The following is a 24,679-nucleotide window of genomic DNA, read 5'->3' on the forward strand; positions in this document are numbered from 1 at the left end:
CCAGTAAGATCTCCTTTTGCATCTCAGCAATTCTCTACTCCTTTATTTCAACATTGAGTTTTAGGTTTAAAATATTTAAGAAAGCAGAGAGGTGATTAACACAGATTTTTCAATGTGCACCATAGTTACACATTCTGTCAACAGAGTAAAAGGGAAATATACAGCGTTACAAAATGCTTATTTCATGTCTCGCAAACATTCCAATAAATCCTTCACTGCGGTGTTATTCCATTCAACAGTAGAAAAGCAAAACAGAAATGAAACCCAAGAGCCAGCCCAGTTCATTTACATCTTGAACATTACCACAAGGAATCCATCTGCAGCAGAGTCTCATACTGTGGGTTTCAGGCAGGGAAAGGTCCCCATTTTCTCCTGTGGGAACTTTGCCTACCCAGGTCCCACAGGGATTAAAAAAAAAAAAAAAGATGAGTCAAGGGAACTCAAGCTTGGTGGGTACGATAGCCATGAGAGTTGCCTCAACCACAAAATAAACTCGGGACAAACTCAGACTCTCACATACACCCAAACAATTCCCCATAGGAATAGATCATGAATGTGGAGGGTTAAAATTACCTCCTTGTAGATACGACTTACATGACTTTTTTCAAAAAGCTTCATATATTTAAATAAGCTACAACTACCACATTCTATGAGAGCTTGGCCATCGCTTTGATGACATGTTATCTTGTGGTTTTTTTTAAATGTTGCAGCTTTTTTTTCCCCAACAGACTGTATTAAGGCAGTGACAACTAGCACAGAACACAAAGGGACCTAATAAATCAGCCAGGCTGCTGCTCTCAGAAGGACTTGGGCCAGTGAAGGCCTCAGTTGCTAACATGCATGTTGGTAGCTCATACACTGCTACCCGCATTAGCACAGGCCGCAAGAAGAGTGAGTGAAAAGACAGATGCCGCTGTACCCGTGGAAGCTATTTAATAAATATCAACCAAAAAAAAAAAACAAAATGGAAAATAAACCCTCTAGAGCACAACCACCTTAGGTCAACTGAATGTAATCTAGTTTATTCAACCAAAAAATATATAGAGAAAAAAATATTAAAACAAAAAAAGCAGTTCTTAACACTAGTAGTAAATAAATTTATACAATTCAGTCTGTATAATATGATGAAATAAATCTACATCTTTTCTTATTTTGGTACTTTGAATTATACATACAAACAACAATTACAGGGACTTGTTCACAATGCATATAGGTCTGAAGAATGGCTATCTGAAAACCCTCAGTGGCAATATCGGAATGTTAACACTGATTGCCTGGAATTGATTGTGTTTCTTCCTATGTAGAGGCCCACAGCCTTGAATGAATGATCTGCCTACGACATTTTTTTTCCTTCTTTTTTTTTTTAAATATATCAAACTGTGGCCAGTGAAAGAAAACACAACTGGCAACTTGTCCATGTGGGTGTTAGACCTAGTTTCTTCTTACTTCCGTACTTTTTTCTCCCCATATTCTTTAAATTTCTTGGTGTCCTTCATGCCCTTCTTAGAGCTACCCAGATGCAATAAAGTCTTCCTCAAATGTACAGTATTTCTTACAATATAAGTTATATGCAATGTTCAGCATTTTTTTTTCACAGCACTAGAGACCCTGTTAAATAGGGAATATGAGTCTGAATGGCTTATTCACAAATGGGATCCAGATTCAGTGGTTGAGAACATAGACACCACAGTGAGCTCCTTTTAAAAAGTGGCAAACATCACTTTTCTTTCTGCCTTCAAATAACATATTTCCATCATTTTTAGGCTTCATGATACTGCTCCTGCAAAAATGCAAGTATAAAGGGGAGGGGGGGGAAATCTCACTTTGAGACCTTTAAGCATTGAACAGGGAAGTCTAACCCATGGCAGTGACCATGCTGGAAGGATGGTGAGGTCCGAAAGAGAGGCTGGATGGTGGGTGCATCGGTGTTGGAGTAGTCAGAATGTGACTGGAATGGCTAAAAGGTGAAATATGACTGAGGGAAGACATATGTCTGGAGAGGGCGGCCGGATTAAACGAGCTGCTCTTGGGGAAGTCCTCCAGGCTGTCGTGAACCTTTTTGCATTTTTTGGATTTGCTAGACATTTTTCGGTTTCTGGTCTGGATGCCTTCCTTCTTCATAGTCAGGGGTCTGTTAATCTAAACAAAGATTAATTATATATATTTTTTTGCTTTCATGCTGGCTTCAAAATGGCCAAAGGCTCTCATACATCATCATACCACCACCATCAGAGTGCGTCATGCTGTAGATCTCTCCGTATTTTGGTCTTCCCCTCCTTCCTTCCCACCTCTCACCCTCCCCGAAGAAGCCAACACTCTTTCAAATGGAAACTTTTGGGGTATCAGATTTGCTTCTCATTTTCAGGGACCAAGAATTACAAGTTACTATGCATTAACTAGAGTTCATCAGTCAGTTTTGTCAGTATTATTTTAGAGAAATTTCTTCAGGAAACTCTGTCATTTTAGGGACCCAATCAGGATGGCTTCATTTCTACAGAAGTTTTTTTTTCCCCTTAATTCTTCTTTCAGACATTTCACCTAATGCCATTTTGCTTGCATGCTGATCAAAACAGAAATATAATTTATGACTTCAAAAGATAATTCCAATCTCACTCACTCTGGGCTGGCCTGGGCAAGTACTGATCAAGAAAGAGTATCTGCCTTGGAAACTGTGGCTATCAAACCAGTCAAGAAATTTTTGGTTTGGTCCTGACCTTTTTAGGATGAGTCTTACACTAAAATGTTCCTTTGGAATGTATATTTTCCTCATTACAGCTTGTTTTCAGCTCCACGGCCCTTTGAGAAAGAAATTGCTTCCCTCATGCTCTCTACCAAATCTAGAATGCTTGACGAGCTGTTAATTTGGCTCTCTTGTATCCACTTGTTTCAGGGCAAGGACCTGCCTATCCCAATAATCAGGCAACAATCAATCAATCTATCAGTAAATAATAAATGCTTCAAATGGCACTTTGCCAGATACTGAAAAAAATCTCAGCCTAGGGGTGAAGGTCAAGCATGGACAGGTGTTGAAAGTCCAGAGCAAAGCAAGGGAAAGCTCAGTTACTGCTCCCACTGCTACCCTGCCCTGAGGATCAAGCTTCACGTTAGCCTCAGAGACTATAATCTCTTTCTACTGAACTCATCTCATTTCTTTTTTAAAAGAGATTTACCTGGGGTGGAAAGGGGGGTAGTGCCAGGAGAGAAATATAATTGAGTGACTAATATTTCCCACACCTGGTCAAGGTCAGATGAACACAAATGATGGTCAGGCATATATATGTCTGTTACCTTGTAGGGCCTAACCTTGGGCAAGTCACTAAATATCTGTGGTTCTGTCCATTTTGTATTATTTCCAAGAAAAAAGAAGTGAAGAGGAGTAAGGGGTTAATGCCAGGGTCTGAACCTGAAGCTGTGGGAAACTCTGGCATCCCAAGAACCTGCTCAATCTGCCTAATGTACCTTGGGGCAGAAACAGCCCTTTCCAATTCTGCTTCCTGTGTGAGAAGAGATATGTCTTCCAGAGCTTAAGGGTGTACCCGGCTGCTTATAAAACTAAAAAATGGATACTGAGGAAAATAACGACTAAGTGCCAAACAGGTTCCTCAAGCTAATACTATGTCAGCTGGTAGCAGCAAGGAGAAAAATTCCTAAGAGCTAAGGCGTGAGAGATGAACAGGAATCTGGATGTACCCACCAAAGCCCAGGAGGGCTCATTTCCTCATGGCATTGGGAGGGCTAGAAGAGTTGCAGCGGCATAAATAAAAAAGGCCACTCCCCAAATTCAATCTCAGCACTTTGTTTCATCAGCTTTCATATCACAGTCAACCCTGAGGCCTACAGAGATATCAGCTCCTTCTTACCCCTTCTACCATCTCTAGCTAGGTAAGAATCTAGGTGTGCAGTTAGACCCATAGAGTAAGATCCACAAAGCCAAGGCTCCATAGGCTGATATCTTGATATACAGGTAACAGTACAATAGCCAGAATCTAAGTACAATATCAAGATCCCCAGATAACACAAACCCAGATAACTAACTACAAAGTCACCTTGATCCTGTAATGTAGATATGCAGATAGCTGAACACCTAGATAACTAGCAAGAAACTCATTGCATCTATGCGGATATCTAGATGGGCAGGAGAAACACCAAGACCAGGAAAATGAGAACTGATTATTTTCTCCAATTGCTAAGTATGCAAAACTTATATACCAACACTTATCTCAATATGATTCTTACTATCACTACACAAAGTGAGAAGGTTTTTCTTGGTCATAAACTCCACAGTGGCTAAACGTTCACCACTGAAAGGATTCTTCTGTTAAGAATGCAGTGGAATGAAAAGAGGGGTTCCTTGAGGACTGTCAAAAATGGCCAGACTTTTTTCAAACCTAAAAACATTATTTTAAGGTCATCTACTATTATTACTACTACTACTACAACTACTACCACCACCACCACCACCACCACCACTACTACTACTATATTACCTTTGTGACCCTGGGCAAGTCACAACCTCTTTGGCTCAGTTTCCTCACGTATAAAATGAGGGGATTAGACTAGATAGCCTCTAAGGTCCCTTTTAGTTCTAAATCTACGACCCTATGATTCTTACATTCACTCTACAAGAAAGTTACTTTAATCAGTTGAAAACTGTGTAGTTAAAATAATTCTTAACACCTCGATCTGTACAGGAAAGAAACAGATCTACATATATGAAATATTAGACTTGGGAGAAAAGACCTAATCCAACTTTCCCATTAAGTCTGAAGAGTTCAATGACTTGCCCAAGGTTTTATTACCTAGTGGGAGAGCCAGAGCTGGAAAGCAAATCTAACTTCTAACTTTCCCACTTTTCCAAACTACCTTTGAAAAAATTAAATAACTTAAAAAAAAAAAAGGAAGCAGATGGTTTTCCCATATGTCTCCTATTTGTCCTGATCCCACTAACTACAGACAAGAGCCTTCTAGAGCTCTGAGTCCAAATCGGTAGGTAGCCAGATCATATAGCAACTGACAAGTGACATCTCTGAGTCAAACAGGGAACAAGAGCAAAACAAAACCTACTTCCCGTGTGTGTCTGAGACAGAAGTGCCCCTCTTAAACCCAATATACCCTGGCCACCTGATTTGGGGAAGTGTGTCAATTCAAATTTGACAATTGTTTTTGTCAGATATTTCTCTTAACTCACATATGGCAGAATGAAAGTGTGCATACACATACCCAGAGACACATATTTTTGTCCTCTGAATAACTCTTGCGGGGATGGGGAAGCCTGAAAACTCACTCTTACTGTGCCCACAGCTGCCAAGAGGCCCCAGCATGACATCATCAACCCATCAAATGGGGCTCCCGGTGCTAAAGCCCTGTCCCCAGGGCAGCATTTCCCCCAACTGAATTCCATGAAACTGGTATTCTATATGATGTGAACAGAAGTTCCAAGAGAAAATTAGGATTTTATTGATCCTTTCCCATCTGCAATATTAAGTATGAAATCATGTATATAAACAATACACTACGCTTAGAAGTTTTCAATAGGAATGGAATTAATTCCCTCTCTTTTGCTTAAAAATTTCCCAGGTTCTTTTTTATCCTGGGGGCATTCTATAACCTCAGATTCTGCAGAACAGCATTTAAGGGTTCCATCAATTTATCTCAAGCCCAAAGGTGTCTCATAGCCAAATCAGTGTAGGAAATGCTGCCCTGGGCAAATACCAAAGGAATGGGCCTAGCATTCCCCACAGAATATTCTATGTCTTGGTCTTCATCTTCTTGCTTATATTAGGAGGGATAAGTCCACTGGCAAATCATGAAACAACTTCTCATAGAACTGGGAGGATAGAGACTATCTCCAAAGCTATATACAAGGACATCTACCTCACCCACAGAGGCCTATCCTCCTTCTTAAAGCCAAGACTAGTCCTGTCTTGGTCTCTCCTCCTTCCCCCCCCCCCTTTTCTCTTTATTCCAAATAAATCCTCAACATAAATGCATCCCCCTGCTCTGCCAGCCCCTGAGGTGGGAGTCAATGGTTGTATCAATGATAAAGAAAGCAATAAATCTACATACGCTGAACTTCCCAGCAATTAATCACACACCTTTAGTCTCCCTCCACCCAGTGGGCAACAGAATTCCCCTTTTGTACAAAACTAGGCTTCTTCTAGATTACTTAAAAACAAGCAGCCATTCACACTTGAGTGCAATAGCAAACGGGCACCATATGAACAAGGCATAAATGGCAGATTTTACAAAGGGAGCCTGAAAATTCATGAGATTAGTTCGCGAAGGGAGAGTGTTTCTCATGTACCCAGTCAGCAAAGGGAAGGCCCATAAAGGCTACTGCTTTAGTCATCCCTGAGCAATGCCAGCAGGACCCAAGAAATTCTGCTGAAAAAGCTAACAAGAAGGAGCTTCCTCTCCAAATCCCAGGTATTCTTCGTTGAGCTGGAGATGTTGCCAGAAGAGCCCTTGGGCAATTAAAAAAAACTTGCGCTTTTTTTCCCTTCCCACCAAACCTAGCCAAGGTCAGAATGGCCAGGAATCTTGAGGGGGAGAAATAAGAGAGGGATAAAATGGCGGTTCTTTAGACCAAAGCCTCTCTTTTAAGAGGTTTACTTTGGTGGTCCATGTATACCTGGCACTAAGGTGAGTATCATGAGTCTGAGACAAAATGACAGAGATTTTATCCATAGCAAAAGATTAAAAATAAAAACAGCCAATCCCAGGTAGAAAAATAAAAGTGGGAATTACGATTATTGTGAATATTATTGTCATTAGCGATTATTATTCTGTCAATAAGATATGAGAAAGCACTTGAGTCTTTGTTTCCTTGGGCATAGGCATTTTCATATTGCTGCTTTCCTCAGGGTTTCTATGCATGTGCAAGCTAGTCACGACAAAGATAGCAGATGAAATTTCTGAGATATTTCATTTCGTGTCTCATAGAAGGAGCCCATTTAAAAATTCAAAGTACAGGGTTAGCTGCGTCTTTTACCAACACCGCCCCACCACTACCTCTGACCTACTGCCTGCCTCCTTCACTCCTCAGTCATAGAATCTTTTCTCTTGGTTTTAGGAATGCCCATGCATTATAATTCTGTTTCTCTTTTTCCTCTTCGGCTTTGCAACAAAAAAAAAAAAAAGGAAAAACAAGGAAACATCAAAAATATAATTGCTGGCTTCTTTTTTGTTTTCCAAGGAGAATAGTTTTTTTCTTGAAAAACCAGACCAGGCACACTTAGCATATTACATTGCGACATTGCATGTTGTGTTTTCCAAAGCAGGTTAAATGGATAATGTTGTTCTGTGTGTCTAAACCTCTCCCCACTTGGCATTTATATGGCTAAACCATATTGTTACTGATGCAAGGTTCTTTTTTTTTAATACTAAAAACAGGAATGTTCCCAAGTGGGTCCTGGTACATTCATTAGATCTTTTAACATTTGAAATATCTATGATGTCATTCACATGGGAACCCCCACTGTTTCAGTTCATGGCCCCTCCACCCTCTAGTAGATGGCATTCATGTGGCCTCCTCAAAAAATCACTACCCAGTGGCCACTCTTCTCTGAACATTAATTATAACTAAACAGAAGTGACCCAGGGCCAATACCCTAACCCAAATAAAGTCAGTTCCATTAACAGAAAGGAAACGGGAAAGTTTAGAACGTAGAGTCACCGCTGCCCACTAGGCTCTTTGAGGCTACATTTCCACTTACATTGTGCAGCTTATAGTAGAGCCCACAGGCATTACACACGGGATCTCCGTTGGCATTTCTCCTCCACAGGGTAGTAGTGGTGGTCTGACAGTTTGCACAGGACGTACCTGCTCTTCTGGCTGCAGACTGGGGGTGGAGGGAGTGGGTGGAGGAAGGAGAGGGAAGAGGGCAAAATACATTAAGACATAAGAAAAAAAAAGAAGAAATCGTCATTGAAATCAAAACTAGCAAGTGGCCCACATGAAAGTGATGAAGATCCCCAAAATCGGCTTAGACAAACCTAAGCAGAGCTAATTCGTATACATTAGAGGACATGGGTCTGACTATTTTGACTTTAACCTCATATTTGGTCTGAGGTAAGTGGGTGGGGGCCGGGGTGCAGGTGGGGGAGGGGTAACCTTATAGGGGATATAAAAAGCTATCCTTGGTGCTTGGAGGATAGCCACTGTCCTTGGAGGACAGCCATGGACACCCCCAGAACACACTAGGAAATTACTTTTCAGGGGCCTACAGGCCACAGCATGAAGTTTCATATACCCCTAGGGTAGTAGTCCCACTTCTTGGGTCCTGGCCTATAGAGCTGCTTCCACAACAAAGTTTCCAGTTAAAAATCAATATAAACAAGTGCTACTAAGCAAGTGGGCACAATGACAATGGGGGAAGCCTAAGGCCACAATTCTATCCAGCCTGAGATATATAAAATAAAGGAATGGGAATGTAAAAAAGGCCCAGGGAACCAAAAAGACAGCTTAAAAAACAAAAAAGCAACAAAAATAAGAGGCAAGTAGTATTTGGGAAGGTATCACTACATCTGGATGAAAGCAGCATGTTTTCTATAACTCCAGAAACACCGAATCAGGCATCCTTCAGTTACTTGCCAATAAGACTTCAGAATATTTTGAGCCCACTGCTGAAAGTGGTATCTCATGCAACCTATGCCTTCACGCTATATATACTCCTTGCTACCCATGAACAACAACCAACCTTCTCACCCTTCAATTCTTTTCAAGCCAATGACACTAACTAAAAACAAGGAAATTCGTTACTCAATAAAAACATTAGGTCTTCTTCAGCCAAATAACCTGATTCTCTTTCCTCTTCCTCCCCCTCTTCCCATATTTCTTCCCTTTTCTTCTTCCTCCCCAGCCTTACCGCCGCCCCCCCCAGCCCAAATACCTTGATTTATGCCTAAGTGTGCCAATATATCTAGTAAATCAATTGAGCCGTCCCATACAGAATAGTAAGTACAGTATCAGAAGCAATACTCATGCCATCTTTTTGTCTGTATCAAATAAGATATTTGTAATACATGTAGCATAGTGCCTGGCACACAGTAGGAACTTAATAAATGCTTGTTCCCTTCCTTGGATTCCCTGGTTATGTCATTACATTTATTTCCCTTTAAAAGGATAGAGTGGGTTCAGGAAGACTCCTCTTCCTGAGTTCGAATCTGTCCTTAAACACTTACTAGCTGTGTACCCTGGGTACCAAGTCACTTAACCCTGTTTGCCTCAGTTTCCTCATCAATAAAATGAGCCAGAGAAGGAAATGGCAAACCACTGTGGTATCTTTGCCAAGAAAACCCCAAATGGGGTCATGAAGTGACATGGCTGAAAAAAATGACTGAACAACAACAAAAGGATTCTTATTTCAACCATTTTTCAAGTTCCTAAAACTTTTAAACTTTTTTTATTTTTCATTTCTAACTCCTTAGTAGTACTGGAAAGGGACCATTTTCTGTCAGTGGCAAAGAAATTTTATTTCTTTAAAGTTTTTATCACTTTCTTCACCTTTAAAAGAAGTTTTGGGGGAGGGGAGGGACTAAGCTACACACTTGAAAAAAATCTACTATATTCAATATCTCCCTCTCCCCTAAGGCACCCCCCCAACACCAACAAAAAAAGCCATGGGTCATAGCAGTTAATCAAGTGGATTGTATTCCAGGAAACTCAAGCACCATATAACAACCAGTAAGTGAAGCTAGACTGGTTCTGTCCAATATTACATCAAGAGAAAAGTCAGATCGAACACAGGAAATTGCCAAAAAAACTGATAAATCAGTAGCTATTTTGACTTGATAATGCTGCTCTTTCTTTCAAGGTCACTAAATTGTTCTAGACATGAACACCTGATTCCTTAATTCCTAAATAACAGTCACATAATTTTTAGAAATGTGAGTTTGCTCCCTAGACAATATTAATCTAGAAATTAACAGTCTCAAAAAATATCATTTTTGAGAAACTTTGGTGATTCCAGTTTGGCTAGCCAAATTGTGTGGACTGTTCACCAGGTCCCAAGAGCACTGACTCTTAATTCGACATACCTTAGAGTCTTTTGAAACTGTCACCTCACAAGGAACCAAGTGTTAATAATGAAATCCCCCCAAAATCATTTCATATATACACTCTCAAAGTCACTAAACAAATCAAAAATATTATTTTCCATAATTATTCTGAACTTCCCTTGATTATTTTAAAAATAATTCTCAAAAATTATTAGTATATTTATGGGCCCTGACTTTCGCAGACCAAAAGTTTGGTTATTATATATTGTTATATTGATGTAAATATTATATTTTACAAATACATAATGCTAGCTCAAAAACCCCAAGAGTTTGGTTCTTATATCATTATTATATGACTATAACTACTATATTTCAAAATATATAACACTAGCTCAAAAACCCAAAATAGCTTAATCATCCCATATTACAATATGAATGTAAATATTACATTTTACAAATGCATAATGTCAGCTCAAAAAACAAACCCAAAACAAAATCAACTTCAAGTCCAAACCAAGGCTAATATGGATAATGGCATGAATACAAACAGACTGCAAAAATGTCTTCTGTCTTGCAGGCTTTACACTAACTAATGTAGAATCTCTTTTAAAAGTCAAACTTTTCAGCCTATTAACAGGAGGTAAATTGCATTAATATTGCAAATAGTTCAACTACTTTTTGGTTTTGAGAAATTCTGAAAAACCCCGGTAGCACTAAGGAAAGAAAAAAGCAACTATGATTTGCCCTTAAGGGATTATTTATGTGTCTTTTTTCAGTTTAATGGCAGATATGTATCTTTCAGAAGTGCTTTATTATAAGCTCGGGTATATTTCTCCAAATTTTAAATGATCTGGGTGGGGGTGGGGGGAGAAGAGCAAGCTAGGAACACTATAGAGAGAGGAGAAAGGGCTATATGGAAGAGAAGAGAGAAGAAAACAGAGGATAGGTAGGATTAGCAGTTAAAATGTCACTTTGTATAGGTTTCAAGCGTATTTCATTTCTGAGGAACTAAAGGTATAAATTTCTCCAGAAAGGATGATTAAGAAAGCAATGACAGATGAAAATGTCATAGCAACTGAACTTTAAAATGAAAATCAATTATTACTCAGAGTTCCAGTGCTTTCTTGGGGAAGCTGAGTCAAGGCAGAATGATTAAAAAAAAAAAAGTCTTCCTGACCTGCAGTCTATATAGATGATAAGTCAGAGAAAAACATAAAATTTGCAGGTAGACCTGGTCTTGTGTGTGTTCATGCGCGCGTGCGCACACACACACACACACACACACACACACACACACACACCTTGTTTTCTTCTTTTTTTTTTCTCACTTTCTGCACTTCAAGGGTATTAAAACATTTTAGGACAAGAGGGTTTTTTTTTTTCAACCAGGGCCAGGTTTTGGGTGATTCAGAACATTCTTTTGTGGTGTGATCACCCTCATTTTACACTAACACCTCCAGCTGTTTTTTTCAAATCCTTCTAGTTCTGATCCTTTCAAACATCTTAATGTTTGGGTTGGGGAAGCAGAGCTGTTGTTTATGAGTTATCTCCAGTGCTCAGATATCCGGCAGCTTTTTCCTAGGAAGTTAGCTTTGCACATAAGAGAAAGGAAAAAAAAAACCTGTATGTGGGGGGTTGCGAGAGTTGAAGGGAAGACTGACAGAGAAGAGAAAAAAAGTATGGAGATCTATGACTTGCCAAAAAATCAAAGGCTTATGAGCACTTCCATCCCTAGAAAGTTTTTCTTCTTCTAGAGAGGATGTGAAAGGTGTTGGTTGATGGGAAGTGCAACTACTTCTTTAAAAAACACTACAGAGGCCGTTTTTTCCTTAGATTTTAGTGGATGCTAATTCAGCTATTGATCTGCAAGGGGAAATTCCTCCCCCTCCCTTTCTGAGTCTTCAGCACTCATTGAATGTCATCACCACCACCACACACACACACACACACACACACACACACACACACACACACACACACACACACTAAAAGGATCCCTTGTCTACTACTTTTCTGTGGTTGAAGTTTATCATTTGCTAAGCGTACTTTGTCTTTCCTACACTGATCTATTCAATCTTGTTGACAGATCCAAAGTCAGGACTACCAATAAACTTCCCTTACATACTTCCTGGGTCATGTGTCCCAATTCCAATACTTACAAATGGTGACTATGGACAAATCTTAACCTATATGATCCTCTGTCTTCTTAGAGGAAAGTATTTTGTAAACCTGAAAAGGTTATAGAAATAAAAACTAATATTATTAATTAGGGGTGGGAAGGATATTGGCACAGGTCTACTCTTTCTGGAGTACTCCTAATGGGCAAGAAGTTAAAAAAAACCATGAGTTTATGGTATGTCAAACAGAAAATGAACCAAAATATTAACGATCTAAAGTTTTTATTTTTCTTGGTTATGAAAATTAAGGAAAAAGTAATAAAATTTCCCCCACAGGAATTTCTGTAGTGAGGAATCCTCAATTCCTAATCCCAAAGAGGAAGGAAAAGACCACTTGGGCTTGATGGCTGGTTGATTATTTACAATCCAACTAACAGAAATATAGACTTTGAATTCGTATTACATTATAGCTATGACTAAGTATCGTCTTTAGAATTCTTACCTTGGAACTACCTGCTCTTCCTTCAACAACTAAACCCCTTTGGAAGAAATTCATCTTATAATGAATTCTTCCCTATGGGGTAAAGTGTTATATTGAGCTTCTAGCATATTTTAAAATCACCCATTCTGGTCCTGTAAAAAGCAATCATCCTAGTAAGGTACAGACCCAAGATTCAGTATCCTAGCAGATGCATTCTTAATACTTCTGATATAGGGATTAAGAAAGAGAAGTACAGGGGGAGGGACCCCTCTCCTTAATAATCTGACATGATTTTGGGATGTCCTGCCAATTTCTTGCAAAAAAAAAAAAAACTCCCTCTTCCTGAAGAGAGGATATTAAAAACAAAAAGGTTAGTGATTGGATCAGTGCTTCTCGAGAACTTACCAGCCTTCGCTTGGGCTTAATGAGGGGTCGGTTCTGTCCATTCATTTTGTGGTAGAGTCCACAGGCATTACACAGGTAGTGACCAGTACCATCTCTCCTCCACAAAGGGGTTGAGGTCGCCCCACAGTTTACACACTCCCTGCCTTCTGGAAACAAGATCACACATAAGTCACTTATGGAAAACACAAATGAAGGCTGAGTAAATTAGGGTGTGGGATGTGAGGGGAAAATTGGAAAAAGGAAAGGGTTTTTTCCCCCTTTTTGGAAGAAAATTTCCCCAAACTCTTGGTGAAAATATCAATTATCTGGTCCTTCCTTGTATAACTCCTGTTTCACTCACACATATAAACACTTCTCAAACAAAAATTGAATATGGCTAAATAGCAACAGAACTTTGCCCCTTTTGGGGAGGGGGGTTAGGTGAGGGTGTTAGGGAAACTGAGGGGAAAGAGGAAAGCAGGTTTCAACTTAAACTATTTCTCTGAGAAAATTCTAAATCCAAGGAAAATTTAAAAGTTCAGCTGCAATGTCTCAAAATAAAAGGAAGAGAAAATGGGGTGACCTATTTTCATTTCTTGTTTTCAGATCAGCATATATGTTTATGCATATTAATTAGATAACATATATTAGATAGGAAAAATATAAAGGTGCATAGATAAATAATAGATTCATCTATTGATCAATCAATTGAAGGAGTAGTTGAGAGAAGCTAAATAGGCCTTTGGATTCATATTCCTATTAAACTGTAAACTCCATTGGATGGGTGGCAGTAAATTATGAGACTATCCCAGCCCTAGTGGGATAGATATTCCAGTGTTAAGGTTTCCATTGGTCACTTAGCTGGACTCAAAGCCTGATAGGAAAAGGGTAAACTTTGATTAAGGGGGACAGTGAAATTTCAAAATGGGGTTGATGAAAAAGAAAAAAGAAAAGTCAAGGGGGAAAAGAAATAACCGAGAGAAAAATCCAAAAAGAAGATGAAAACCAAGAGAACTGCTGTTAGAGCAAATTACGGAAGGGGAAGAAGGGCCATAGATAGGGGTAACTGGTTGATTTTAGGCTAAACAGGCAAAGGTTTCTTTGCTGTTGTTGTTTGTGGAAAACTAAGGCAAGCAACATCACGTATTCACTGTTGACCCAATGAGAGCCCAAGAACATGAAGACGTGTAATAGGAGAGTTTGTGGACCGATTTCTTTCCAGCTAAGTCGCAACATGGCCTTTTAAATTATTTTTACTAGCGTGACTGTAGCACTTTGCTCTCTTGGTGACTTTGGTGGATTTTGCTGTCAGTTTTTCTCACCCCTTCTTGTTGACCTCTCTGACCCTATTCTTACCCTCGCCTTGGGTTCTTGTTCCCTTTGGGTACCTGACTCTGGTAGCCAGTTCCCTTATAGGATTGAGGATTAATCATCAGTAATCCTATGTGTCTTCAAAGGTCAAGATGATTAAACTTGAATTATTTGGGGGAAAGGGAAGTAGGGAGAACCTCTGAAGGTCAAAAGCAGGGGTGGGGAAACTTCGGGGGCAAAAGTGGCCCTCTAGGTCCTCAAGTATGGCCCTTTGACTGAATCCAAACTTCACAGAACAAATCCCCTTAATAAAAGGATTTGATCTGCAAAGCTTGGACTCAGTCAAAAGGCCGAACCCAAGGACCTAAAAGGCCACATGTGGCCTTGAAGCCGCAGGTTCCCCAGCCCTGATCAAAAGGTTTTGCTTCAAGAAAAAAGTAAACAAAAAGGAGGGGGAAAAAATCAGCAAGAAAATGTGAAGTAAGAGCTAGAGGGAAATTTAGGAAAACTGGATCCCTGAAAGGGGAGAAAGGATGATTTGGTATCTGCTCTTTGGAAACAGTATAGTCCAAACTTGGGGGGAAGGGAGAATGTACCTGTGGGTATTTCTATTTCATTCACTTTCAATTCCAAATTGATGGGGGAGGGGACAAACATCTAGAAAACTAGAAACCACTAGTCCATTTTTAATCAGCCTGAAAGGATTTTATTAACTGCTTTATTGTTTGCTCATTTTTGTGCTTTTTTGTTTTGTCTTGTTTAAGAGGGATTGGATAATGGAGGTAGTTGAGTTGGTTGAGGACTTTATCTCTAAGTTTCTTTCTATATATAAAATTCTACACTCCATAAGTCTGGGGTGGAGGGGTATGGTTTTGTCCCCCTTAGGGTGTTAGATCTGAAGATTTCTAAAGGATGCATTGAGTTGTATTCATAGGCATTTCATTTTGGGTCTTAAATCTAAACGGATTGAGGAAATGGGTGTGTACAAAAAAAGAAAAAAGAAGAGATGGAAAGAAATGGGGTATAGGGACTCTTGGAGCTGCCACAACAGCCCTCAGGGAGGCGAGGGACCTTTCTGAGCCCACAACACAGCCTTGGGCTTTTTCTTAGGTCACTCCCTGTACCTTAAAGTCTCTGGGCACTGAAGCCACCCAATACAAGTAGCTGTCTCCGCAGACAATCTCTCCACAACTCAGCTCGCTAAAATGGTCATCAAGGACATGGCTGTTGGAAAGGCCCACTTTATTTCTGGTGCTGTGATAGGAAGCAAAAGGCTATGCCTGACCTATCACCTTCTTACAACTCCAAGTTTGAGCCCTCCTCCATCTCAGCCCCAATTGGAGTCGGTGATCTCTGAATATTCAAGAGTTTACTAGCAGAATGGGTACTTTAAAGGAATCTCTGACATGTTTTGTCTGATTTATTTTATTTGGGGGGCAGAGGAAGAATGACAGCTTCCTTTACAAGGGGAACTGCTGAGTGTTAAATTAAGGGGGGGGGTTGCAGCTGATTACTTCTTCGAGTAGCACCACATTAAGCCAGGGTCTAGGCACTAGTGGGAAATTCATTCTCAATTCATTAGAGGTATGGGGTTTGTTGGGGTTTTTCTGGTTGCTGTTGCTTATTTCAAGTCTGTGGCTTCTTGCAAGTCACCAAGTTTTTTTGGGTTTTTTTTTTTTTTAATAAATGATGAGACTCTCTTGGGCCTTCTCTTTCTTTTTTTTTCCCCTCTTTCTCTGTTTCTTTTTTTTTTTTTTTTTTCCTGTGCTTTGGGTGAACAGCTTACAATGACACCTCCCTTTAGGTGTCAGAACCACAGAGCTGTGAGGCCTCTTGACATTCAACAGTCAGTTTCAAACACCAGTTGATTTTTGGTTTGGTTGCTTGGAGGGACCCAGAGGCCATGGAACCAAAATCAGAGAGGGCTGGGAATGGGACTGGGGGTGGGGGTGGGGTGGAGATTGAGGGAACAGAGGGCTGTTTAGCCCAGGAAGGGGGAGAATAGAAATGACCCATACAAAATAGTTTAGTCTTTTTCCCCCAAAGGTGTATTTGAGTACAAACACCCAGGCGTTTAAAAAAAGAAGCCATAGCCACCCTAACCACAACTTCAACCGTTCTTCCAAAATGCTACAGCCTCTCTTTTTCTTTTCTCCTCCTTTAGTAACTGCATTGACTTTGTGGAGATGTTGCTTTTTTTTTTTTAAACAACGCTAAAACTAATCGAATCCCCTCCCCTCAAATTCCCCACCTGCTTTAGAGGGTCTTCCCACCAAAGGGTCCTTTGAAACAATCTTTGTCCCCTAACACCCGGATGCCCAGGGGTCCTACTTTGGGTTTTTGTGACTGGAAATGGGAGAAGAGGGGAGGGAGCAAGGAGTAAAAAAAAAAAAAAATCAGGTTGAAATTGAACCAGGATACAAAAAAAAAGTAGGTGTTCCTAGTTTTGGTTTATGTTAACCACAGCCTTCTTTTCTAGATAATCAGATAGTCCTTAGAGAGGCCTGCACAAAAATGGGGTGGGGGTGGGGAATAAAACAAGGGACAGGAGACCAGAAAGGAAAAGAGTGCTTTGGGGAAATATGGGTCTCTCCCCAACCCCTTCCTCTAACCACCATCACCAGCAAGGCAGGCTGGGGCACTGACTATCTACAATTATCTACCCTTCTTCCCCCTAGAGTGGGGACTTCCATACCACCCCCCAAAAATACGGGAAGCTGCTGGAGTTAAAAACTGGTACCCACACTCAGCTCCTCTCCTTCAGGATTTCTAGTATCCTAAGCCTAAAATTTCCTCAAATAAGCTCCCCCTCCAACAACCTGACCTCAAAAAAGGCCCTTTTTCAAAGCACAACAGGTCACCCTAAGACCGGCTGGGTTCGTTTTCTCTCACTCTCACTCTTTCTTTCTGTCTCTCTCTCATTCTCTCTTTTTCCTCCTTTCTCTTGCTTTTTGTCTGTCTCCTCCATCTAGCCTCCCTCCCTTCTTCTCCCTCTCATCTACTTTCATGTACAGAACATGCAGGTCTGAGTTTTTTTGTCAGCCTAACCGCATCCGGACTCTATTAAAGTTCCTGGCGCGGGATAAACAATGCAACTGTCGCGTGCAGCAGTCTGAAAATAATTGGATTAGCTAAAACATATCAACTAAATAGAGACAGTCCTGCTCAGACAGTCGGAGTAAATGTCACCCTGGAAAAAGCCCTGAAAACTGATCTCATGGCTCCTGGGCTCCCAAGCCCCTACCTCCACAGTAGGGGGGGAAACCACCAGGGGCCTTGGAAACTCTGGTTTGAGGCTGCTCTTCTCACCCACACCAGGCAGTGGGATTTCACTTTTTCTTTTTACAACCCACTCAGGTTGCAGAGTGAAGACATTTGGGCCGTTCTGAAGAAGAACCCAGCCTTAAACAGCAGAATCCAAAGGCAGCACCACACGATTCACAAAAATCCATCCATAAATAAATAGAATTGGAAAAATCCCTTCTCCAGATTTCTCTTCTCTGACTCCCATTGCTCTGATAGGAGACAAAATTGGTGATGCTTTTATTTTATTACTTTGAGCCAAAATCCCAGCTCAATTGTTTATTTTTACTTTTTCTAATTTTGGCTTTTGTTCAATCAGGTGGCTGCACCAATAAAATAAATATGCTTTATTTCCGGGTTAGACTTGATTTGTGTAAGAGAATGATAAAATGTGTGAGAGAGGGTCACACCTGAAAAACCTTTCCATATTCTTTTCTGTTTTCTGTCTTATGTGTCAAATCCATGGCATTTCCCTCTTACTAGGTTGAGAGGACAAGGAGAAAAAAAGGCACAGGAAGAGAGTAAGAGATTAATAATAAGATATGGCTTTTGATTTCAAATTCAGCATTGTTTTCCCCTTGCTACCCTGATCGTCCCTCTTTTTTCTCTCACTTGGAGCCTTGCCAGGCGAAGTTCTTTCTCCTATTTTAAGATTTTATTCATTAGGGTCTTCCACCTCACCCCCCCCCAAAAGTTAAGGTTCTCTTGCCATTGCCTCAACTTATCTTTTTTTTTTAACTGGGATGGAGGGGGAAAACAAACTCTGAACAGATAGTACCAGGGGCTACAGGGTAATTCGTGTTTTACGTTGGAGAGGTTTAATTTTCATATTAGACATTAAAGATTTTTCTCTTGGACTTTCCTTGTCTTGGAAAGTGATTAGAAGTCATTTTCAGCATATAGAAATTCTGATTTTTGAAGGACAGAGGTATTATTTCGATTTTGGTTTTCTTCTTTCCCCATCCACTAGAGTTCACTGCAAGAGCCTGACACTGAATCTGTTTTTCCTTAGATTCTAAAGACCAGAGGGATAAGATCGGACATGTCTCAAAACTAGTCCCTGATTTGGAAGAATGGGGAGAATCAAAGCAGTAATACTTGGGGGAGGAAAAAAAAACTTCTTCTGTTGTTCCCATGCAAAGTATAGTGAGCCCTCTAATCACCTCCCTGAGCTAAGGGGAAAGACAGGAAGATTAGGTCTCAGGGTGGAGGAGAGAAAAGGGTCTGGCAGAGACGGAAGACAGATCCTACCTGTGCTGGATCTTGCTTTTGGCCTCGACTTACATCCGAACCCTGTGGGCGATCCTCCCAGCAGGCTACTAGGAGGGAAGAGTCCAGAGCTATATTCGGGAACGTAGGGAGGATAAGTGGTGATGGGATGGTGGGCAGACGAAGAGGCTCCCCCAAGTGTAGCCATGCTGCCTCGGGAGTGAGATGACTCCAGCTTCATGGTGTCGGGAAGGGACACCTGGTATTTAATGCACTCCTTCTCATCCTGCCGAGCTGAACCAGCTGAGCCTGGTGTGGAAAGGGACGGATCCGGGGAAACATCCTTCGGAGGGGTAGGTGGGAAGGTGAAGAGGTGCGGGCTAGAGTGACCGCCGGACAGTGAAGAAGATGAGGCCGGTGGGTAGACCGAGAGGGGTCCTGGGGAGCCGTGGTGGATGGAGGTCTTGGAAAAGGGGCTGAGGTTCCAGGGCGAAGCACTGTGGTGACTCCCCAAGGCCTTGCCACCGTCCAGCCAGGGCAGGGATCCGTGAAGAAGAGGAGGGCGGCAAACTTGGCTCCCTGCAGTGAATGGGGGGTTGGAGGGGGGGGGACAGATGAAGAAAGAAAGGGGCAAAAAGAGAAGCGGGATTGAAATCACACTGCTGCAATACAGTGGGTGACTCAAACACAACAGGGCTTCCCTGGAGCTTCCTCCACCTCTCTACAAAGAAGAGCTGCGCACAATCTATGCTAACAAGTGTGAAAGAAAGCAAGGTGGGATTTCCTCCCACTCTTTGAATGGAACCTGGGGAATGGATTCTAACCCAGTCTTTTTTAGGGAAAGTGAAAGAGACCCTTCTCCCAGCTCCCCAGTCTTGATTAGTCATATTTGGGCCTACAGTTTGCTGGGTAGGCAGGATCCCATACTTTACTTAACCTCTCCCAGCATACTTCCTAAATCACATCTCTGCCTATCTTTTTCCTAAAATCTGGTTTGTTTCTCTTCAATAGACTTTTCCACCAGCCCCAGATTCCTTAATACCCCTCCTCTATTACTCTGATCCCCATGATTGATGAGGGTTGAATGCTAGAAATCACCAAGTCATATAGTGACCTGAGTTTCCCTCCAACTCTTTCCCTCTCTTCGCTTTCCTTCCTTCCTTCCTTCTTTCCCTCTGTCCTTCCTTCCTTCGTTTTCATCCTTCCTTTCTTTCATTTTAAAATAGAAGTATTTCCAGCACATTTAACACCATGATCACACCCCTCTGCCCCATAAAGAAGCCACTGGCTGAGAACTGCAGAAACAGGAAAGGAAAAAATTGGTTTTGGAAAAAGGATAGGGGAAATTTGAGGGTTATTTCCGGGCTAACTGAATGCAACACTTGCTGATGGCAGCCTGGCTACTTCCAAAAGGACTTGAATGGCTTTTGCCAAAAGCTTTCAAATGCTCTGTCAGAGAAAATGTTCAAGGCTATAAGCTGGGGACAGGAGCCTCTCTCTGCTTTGCTCCCCCTTCCTAGACAAGTCATGGATGAAAATAAAATAAGCCTCAGATGGGCTCTCAAAACAAAGACTGAATTGTAACTTGGGATATGTATTGGGTATTTATCACATGGGATGACTTTGGGGTAACACACATATCTCACTTCTAATACATATAAACCTGAGCTAGATATAGCTGAACTCACACTAAAAGTGCACATTAGAATTGTACCTACAGATCCACATGCCTGTTAATCCTTTAATCCAATATTCACATTAATGTTTACTATTCTATTAACCATTAAAACCAATACTGAAACTAAAAGCTGAGAGAGGAAGGGGAGGGGATGTGGAAAGGGAGTTCTTTGAACATAAAGGGTCAAGATTCACTATTATCCAGGAAGTAGTATAGTAAATAACATTAAGTCTGCATCGATTGTATTTCCACTTAACTGCTGATATGCACTGAGTAAGGGCAAAGAGCGCCCCATCGGCAGAAACAATTGTTTTAAAATCTGGTAACTGCAGACCCCTGAAGTCTGGTACTGAGGAACTCTGTCAACAATGTATAGAGGGAATCTGGGAGGGGGGAGGCACCATTCTTGGAATAGGAACCCCATGTTTTGTCCTGCCTCACTTTTTGCTTCTTTTTCTTTTACAGGAATCATTTTATGTTTTAAAATCTTAGAGTTTTTTGTTTGGAAAGTATGTCCGAGTTGGTAGGTTGTTGTTTTTTTTTTTTTCCTCATACTTCTCGCAAACTTTTCAAAGGAAGAAAAAATAATATGTAACAACTTGAATCTTCCCCTTAGTTAAAAAAATGGAAATTAGGTCCTAAATCTTTAAAGGGACTTAAGGGAATAATAATTGTAGGCCTTAAAGAGGGAACTAGGAAGCTATATTTTCAGAGAAATGTTGAGAGTGAACACGATCCCCAGGAATTCTGAAGCAAAGCTGGACAGGAAAATTCTGTGGAGCCGGGAATCAAAGAAGCCTTGAATCCTTAAAATTAATACCCAGTCTTTCTATGAAATGTTCTGCTTGCTTTCCAGTCTACGGGTCTGAATTACATTTTCCTAATGCCAAGGAAGGAAGAAAACTGCAGGAAGCTGAACATACTGCCTTTTAGGCAAAGGCCAGAGAAATCATACATATAAATAAATCTTGGATTGCTGAAAGTTTGCCTGAAGTTGCAAATGCAGAGAGGCTTGGACGAACCAGTTGCTCCAACTCAGAAAGAGTTTCCAAACAATAAAAAAGCCAGAAAAAATTTTCTTAGTTCCCTCTCTTTCAATTCTCACCCACATGCTTGAAATACAAGCTGTCTGGGATCCTCAGCTACAAAGGCATTCACAGTTGGGGGTGTCACAGCTTAGCTGAAGCAGACTAGGTGGTCCCCCTAAGTCCCTGCTCCCTTCTCTGCTCTGAGCCTCCAAGCTCCCCAAACCTGGAACACAGCCTGAAGAAAGACAACGTTGACCAGGTAGAGGGCTGGCTAGACTCGGACTGTGTGTTCTTTGCAGAGCCTACACCTTTGGATCAAAGGACCACTCATTGCAAATCCTACACCTTTGGATCAGAGGGCAAATCATTTTTCTGTTATTCACATCACTCAGATGAACAGTTAAAAAAAAATAGATGGCCTTTGCTATTTCTGTTCGTAACAGAAACCACTGCCATCTCCAAACCAGAATGAGTAAAAGAAATCAAGTTTACTTGTATTTCTCCCCAACTCCTCCGATGTCCCTATGCCTCCTTCACGTGAAACTGTCTCTTCATCGAGCCTTAGAAGAGGAAGGCAGAATAGACTGGGGTGATTAGAAATTTAGGCCCAGGTAAAGAAAAGAGATAAGAAGGAAATCAAATCTACTCACCATGATGGGTCGGAGGATATCTCTGTACCGTGGCCCTAACAGAGTTTCCGTAGTAAGGTGGGACGTGGTTGCCTTGTCCGTCGATGTTAAAAAGTACATCCACTTCCTCTGGCAGAGGGTACTGTGAGGGGTCCATGTAAGAGTGGCTGAGCCCGGGGTGGTGAGTGTCTGGATGCTGGCCATTCAGAACTGCCGGGTGATGGTGACTGACCCAGCGGGATTGGTCCGTAGTCACCTCCATCTCCTCGATCACACTCTTGCGCGAAGTCTTCCCGGGAAAGAAAGCTCAGAATTCTGGAGGTGTTGGGTTTTTGCTTAGGGGCTGGGTCTTTTTTCCCCCAGTTGCTGTTGTCGGTCGTGGGGTTTTCGTCTTGAGTTTCAGCGAGGAAGTAGTATGGAATAGGGAGAATGGGAAAGAAGAGGAAGGGGATTGGTTTTTGTCTTTTAGAATTGTTTCAAAGAAGGGAGAAAGGGAGAAATAATAAATTCCAAATAAATTGGGAAAAAAGGGAAGAGAGGGGTTTTTTTTTTGATGATTTAAATTTTTAGAAATGAAATTCCCCACGGATTTTCCTCAGCTCTTCCCGGATGAGTCTCTCCTCGGGTCACCTGTAATGGAAAGAGGGGGGGGAAATTGGATGAGCACTTAAGTACTTTAGCACCTGAGTTTTATGAACTGGCACCACCTCCCATACAGAGAGATCACAAGCATGCACACACACGAGCACATACATACAACAGAGGCATCTATAGCCTGCAGAACTCTGCACAGATACACACGCACAACATCCAAGACATTAGCTGCAAACTATGCCAACAATGGCTTTTCTTTCCTTTTAACACACGCACATCGCCCCCCACTCCTCCCCTTCCCCAAGTGCTGTGGATTCCTGCTGCAGAAAAAAAAAAAGTTTTGTGTTTTTTTTAAAGGCTCAAGGGGCCAAAAATCTACCTCAGGCTGTATCCCAAGAGCCCCTGGTCTGTGCAACCCTAACCCAGCAGTGTAAATTTTCGAGCTTGTAAAAATCTAGAAACCTTCAACAGAGAACGAACGAAAAGGAGAGGAGAGGAGAGATGAGATCCTTCCACATGTAGGAAAATAGAGACTTGAAAGAAAAAAGGAAAGAAATACAGACACAGTACCAACCTCGGTAGTGGGGAGCAGAAAGTGTGTGACCCGAGAGAGAAGCAGAAACTGCTTGATCAGATTCTCTCTCTCTCTCTCTCTCTCTCTCTCTCTCTCTCTCTCTCTCTCTCTCTCTCTCTCTCTCTTTTTTCTCTTTCTCTCTCCCTCCCTCTCCTTTCTTTCTTTCTTTTCTTTTTTTTTTTTTTTTACAGGGAATGCATTCTTTCTGAAAGTATCAGGACGGCGCCAGGCAGCTCAGTGTTCTCAGACAGCTGTGGCGCGACGCAACTTAAGGAGGTTCTAGTGTCATCAGCGCTGGAGGGGAGGAGCCTGTCATTGGATAAGGAGGGGACAGGATACTGAATACAAGGAAACTGCAACCCAAACCTACTCCTTTACTTTGCCACCATCCCCTCCCCCACCACCCCCGCACTACCCTTCTCCAAAATTTCCCCCTCCCCCTCCGGTGACCGGAAAGTATAGCCTGAATAGTCCACAAACTGAAAGTACTCGGGAAAGAGTTTTTAAAACTACGTTAAGGTTTTAGGGGTGAGAGTCGGAGAGTAAAAGAATTGGTGCTCTGGCCCTTTAAATGTGTGGCATCGGATCCTGCTAATTCAAAATTGGGTTGTTAGTTTTATTAGTACCAGTGAAACCTGCCTATCCCATTCATAAAGTTAACTTATTCGGGAAAGGACGAGATATACTTAAGAAATTCGGGCGATTCACTTCTGTGAATTTATGTACACGTAAATTGATGAGGAAACTAAAAAGTTCAGTCTGTTTAAATTTGCAATGTCCTAAAATATCCAGATATCATCAAGTTAAGAAATGTACGTTTCTACTTCTATTTCCCTAATTTCCGTGTTATAAAAGCTATCTTTCCATTTTCAGTAAGAAGCGCCTGAAATTAGCACCGGTCCAGCTGGTACAGATGTAATCTCCGAACCTAGTAGCTATAATGAATGTTTTAGTTTGCCTGGACCAAAAGGGTGTGCAGGGGGAGAAACATCGCATTTGTTCAACAGGATTGGGGGTGGGTGGGTGGGTGTGTGTGTGTGTGTGTGTGTGTGTGTGTGCGCCCGAGCGCACACACAACAGAGGGAATGGGGTTCCTGACACTAGTTACAGAAGTTTTCCCACTTTTTGTAGGAGTGTTTGTCTGTCCCTAACCCGCTCCTAATGCCTGCATGTCTAACCAAAACTAAGAAGAGAGAGACCTCCCTCATATAAATAATACTCCACAACTTAATCCTCCAGCTGTAAGACTGTCAGTGGAGTGAAGACCGGTCAGCAGTACAACGCAACAAACTTCGAAGGCTTTAGCTACTGGTCTAAGAGAGAGAGGGAGGCACGGGTGGGACAGGATTAGGAGCTGGGGGGTGGGGCGAAG

At 41.5% G+C, this 24,679-nt stretch overlaps 1 protein-coding gene across 2 annotated transcripts; it reads right to left on the minus strand.

Annotated features, from left to right (window-relative positions):
• Window positions 1–1,854: 1,854 nt before the first annotated feature.
• GATA3 (GATA binding protein 3) lies at window positions 1,855–22,401 on the minus strand. Of its 2 annotated transcripts, none has more exons than XM_036761084.1 (5): window positions 22,161–22,401; window positions 18,847–19,383; window positions 13,003–13,145; window positions 7,716–7,841; window positions 1,855–2,139 (listed from the first exon to the last, which is right to left on the minus strand). In XM_036761084.1, the coding sequence occupies exons 1-5, from the start codon at window positions 22,399–22,401 to the stop codon at window positions 1,855–1,857; spliced, it is 1,332 nt and encodes a 443-aa protein (XP_036616979.1). The 2 variants fall into 2 exon arrangements, with proteins under 2 accessions (XP_036616979.1, XP_036616978.1); XM_036761083.1 differs by having other exon boundaries at window positions 13,003–13,148.
• Between the last annotated feature and the right edge of the window lie 2,278 nt (window positions 22,402–24,679).

This window comes from Trichosurus vulpecula, chromosome 5 (assembly GCF_011100635.1).
Source record: "Trichosurus vulpecula isolate mTriVul1 chromosome 5, mTriVul1.pri, whole genome shotgun sequence".
Taxonomy (NCBI): Eukaryota; Metazoa; Chordata; class Mammalia; order Diprotodontia; family Phalangeridae; genus Trichosurus; species Trichosurus vulpecula.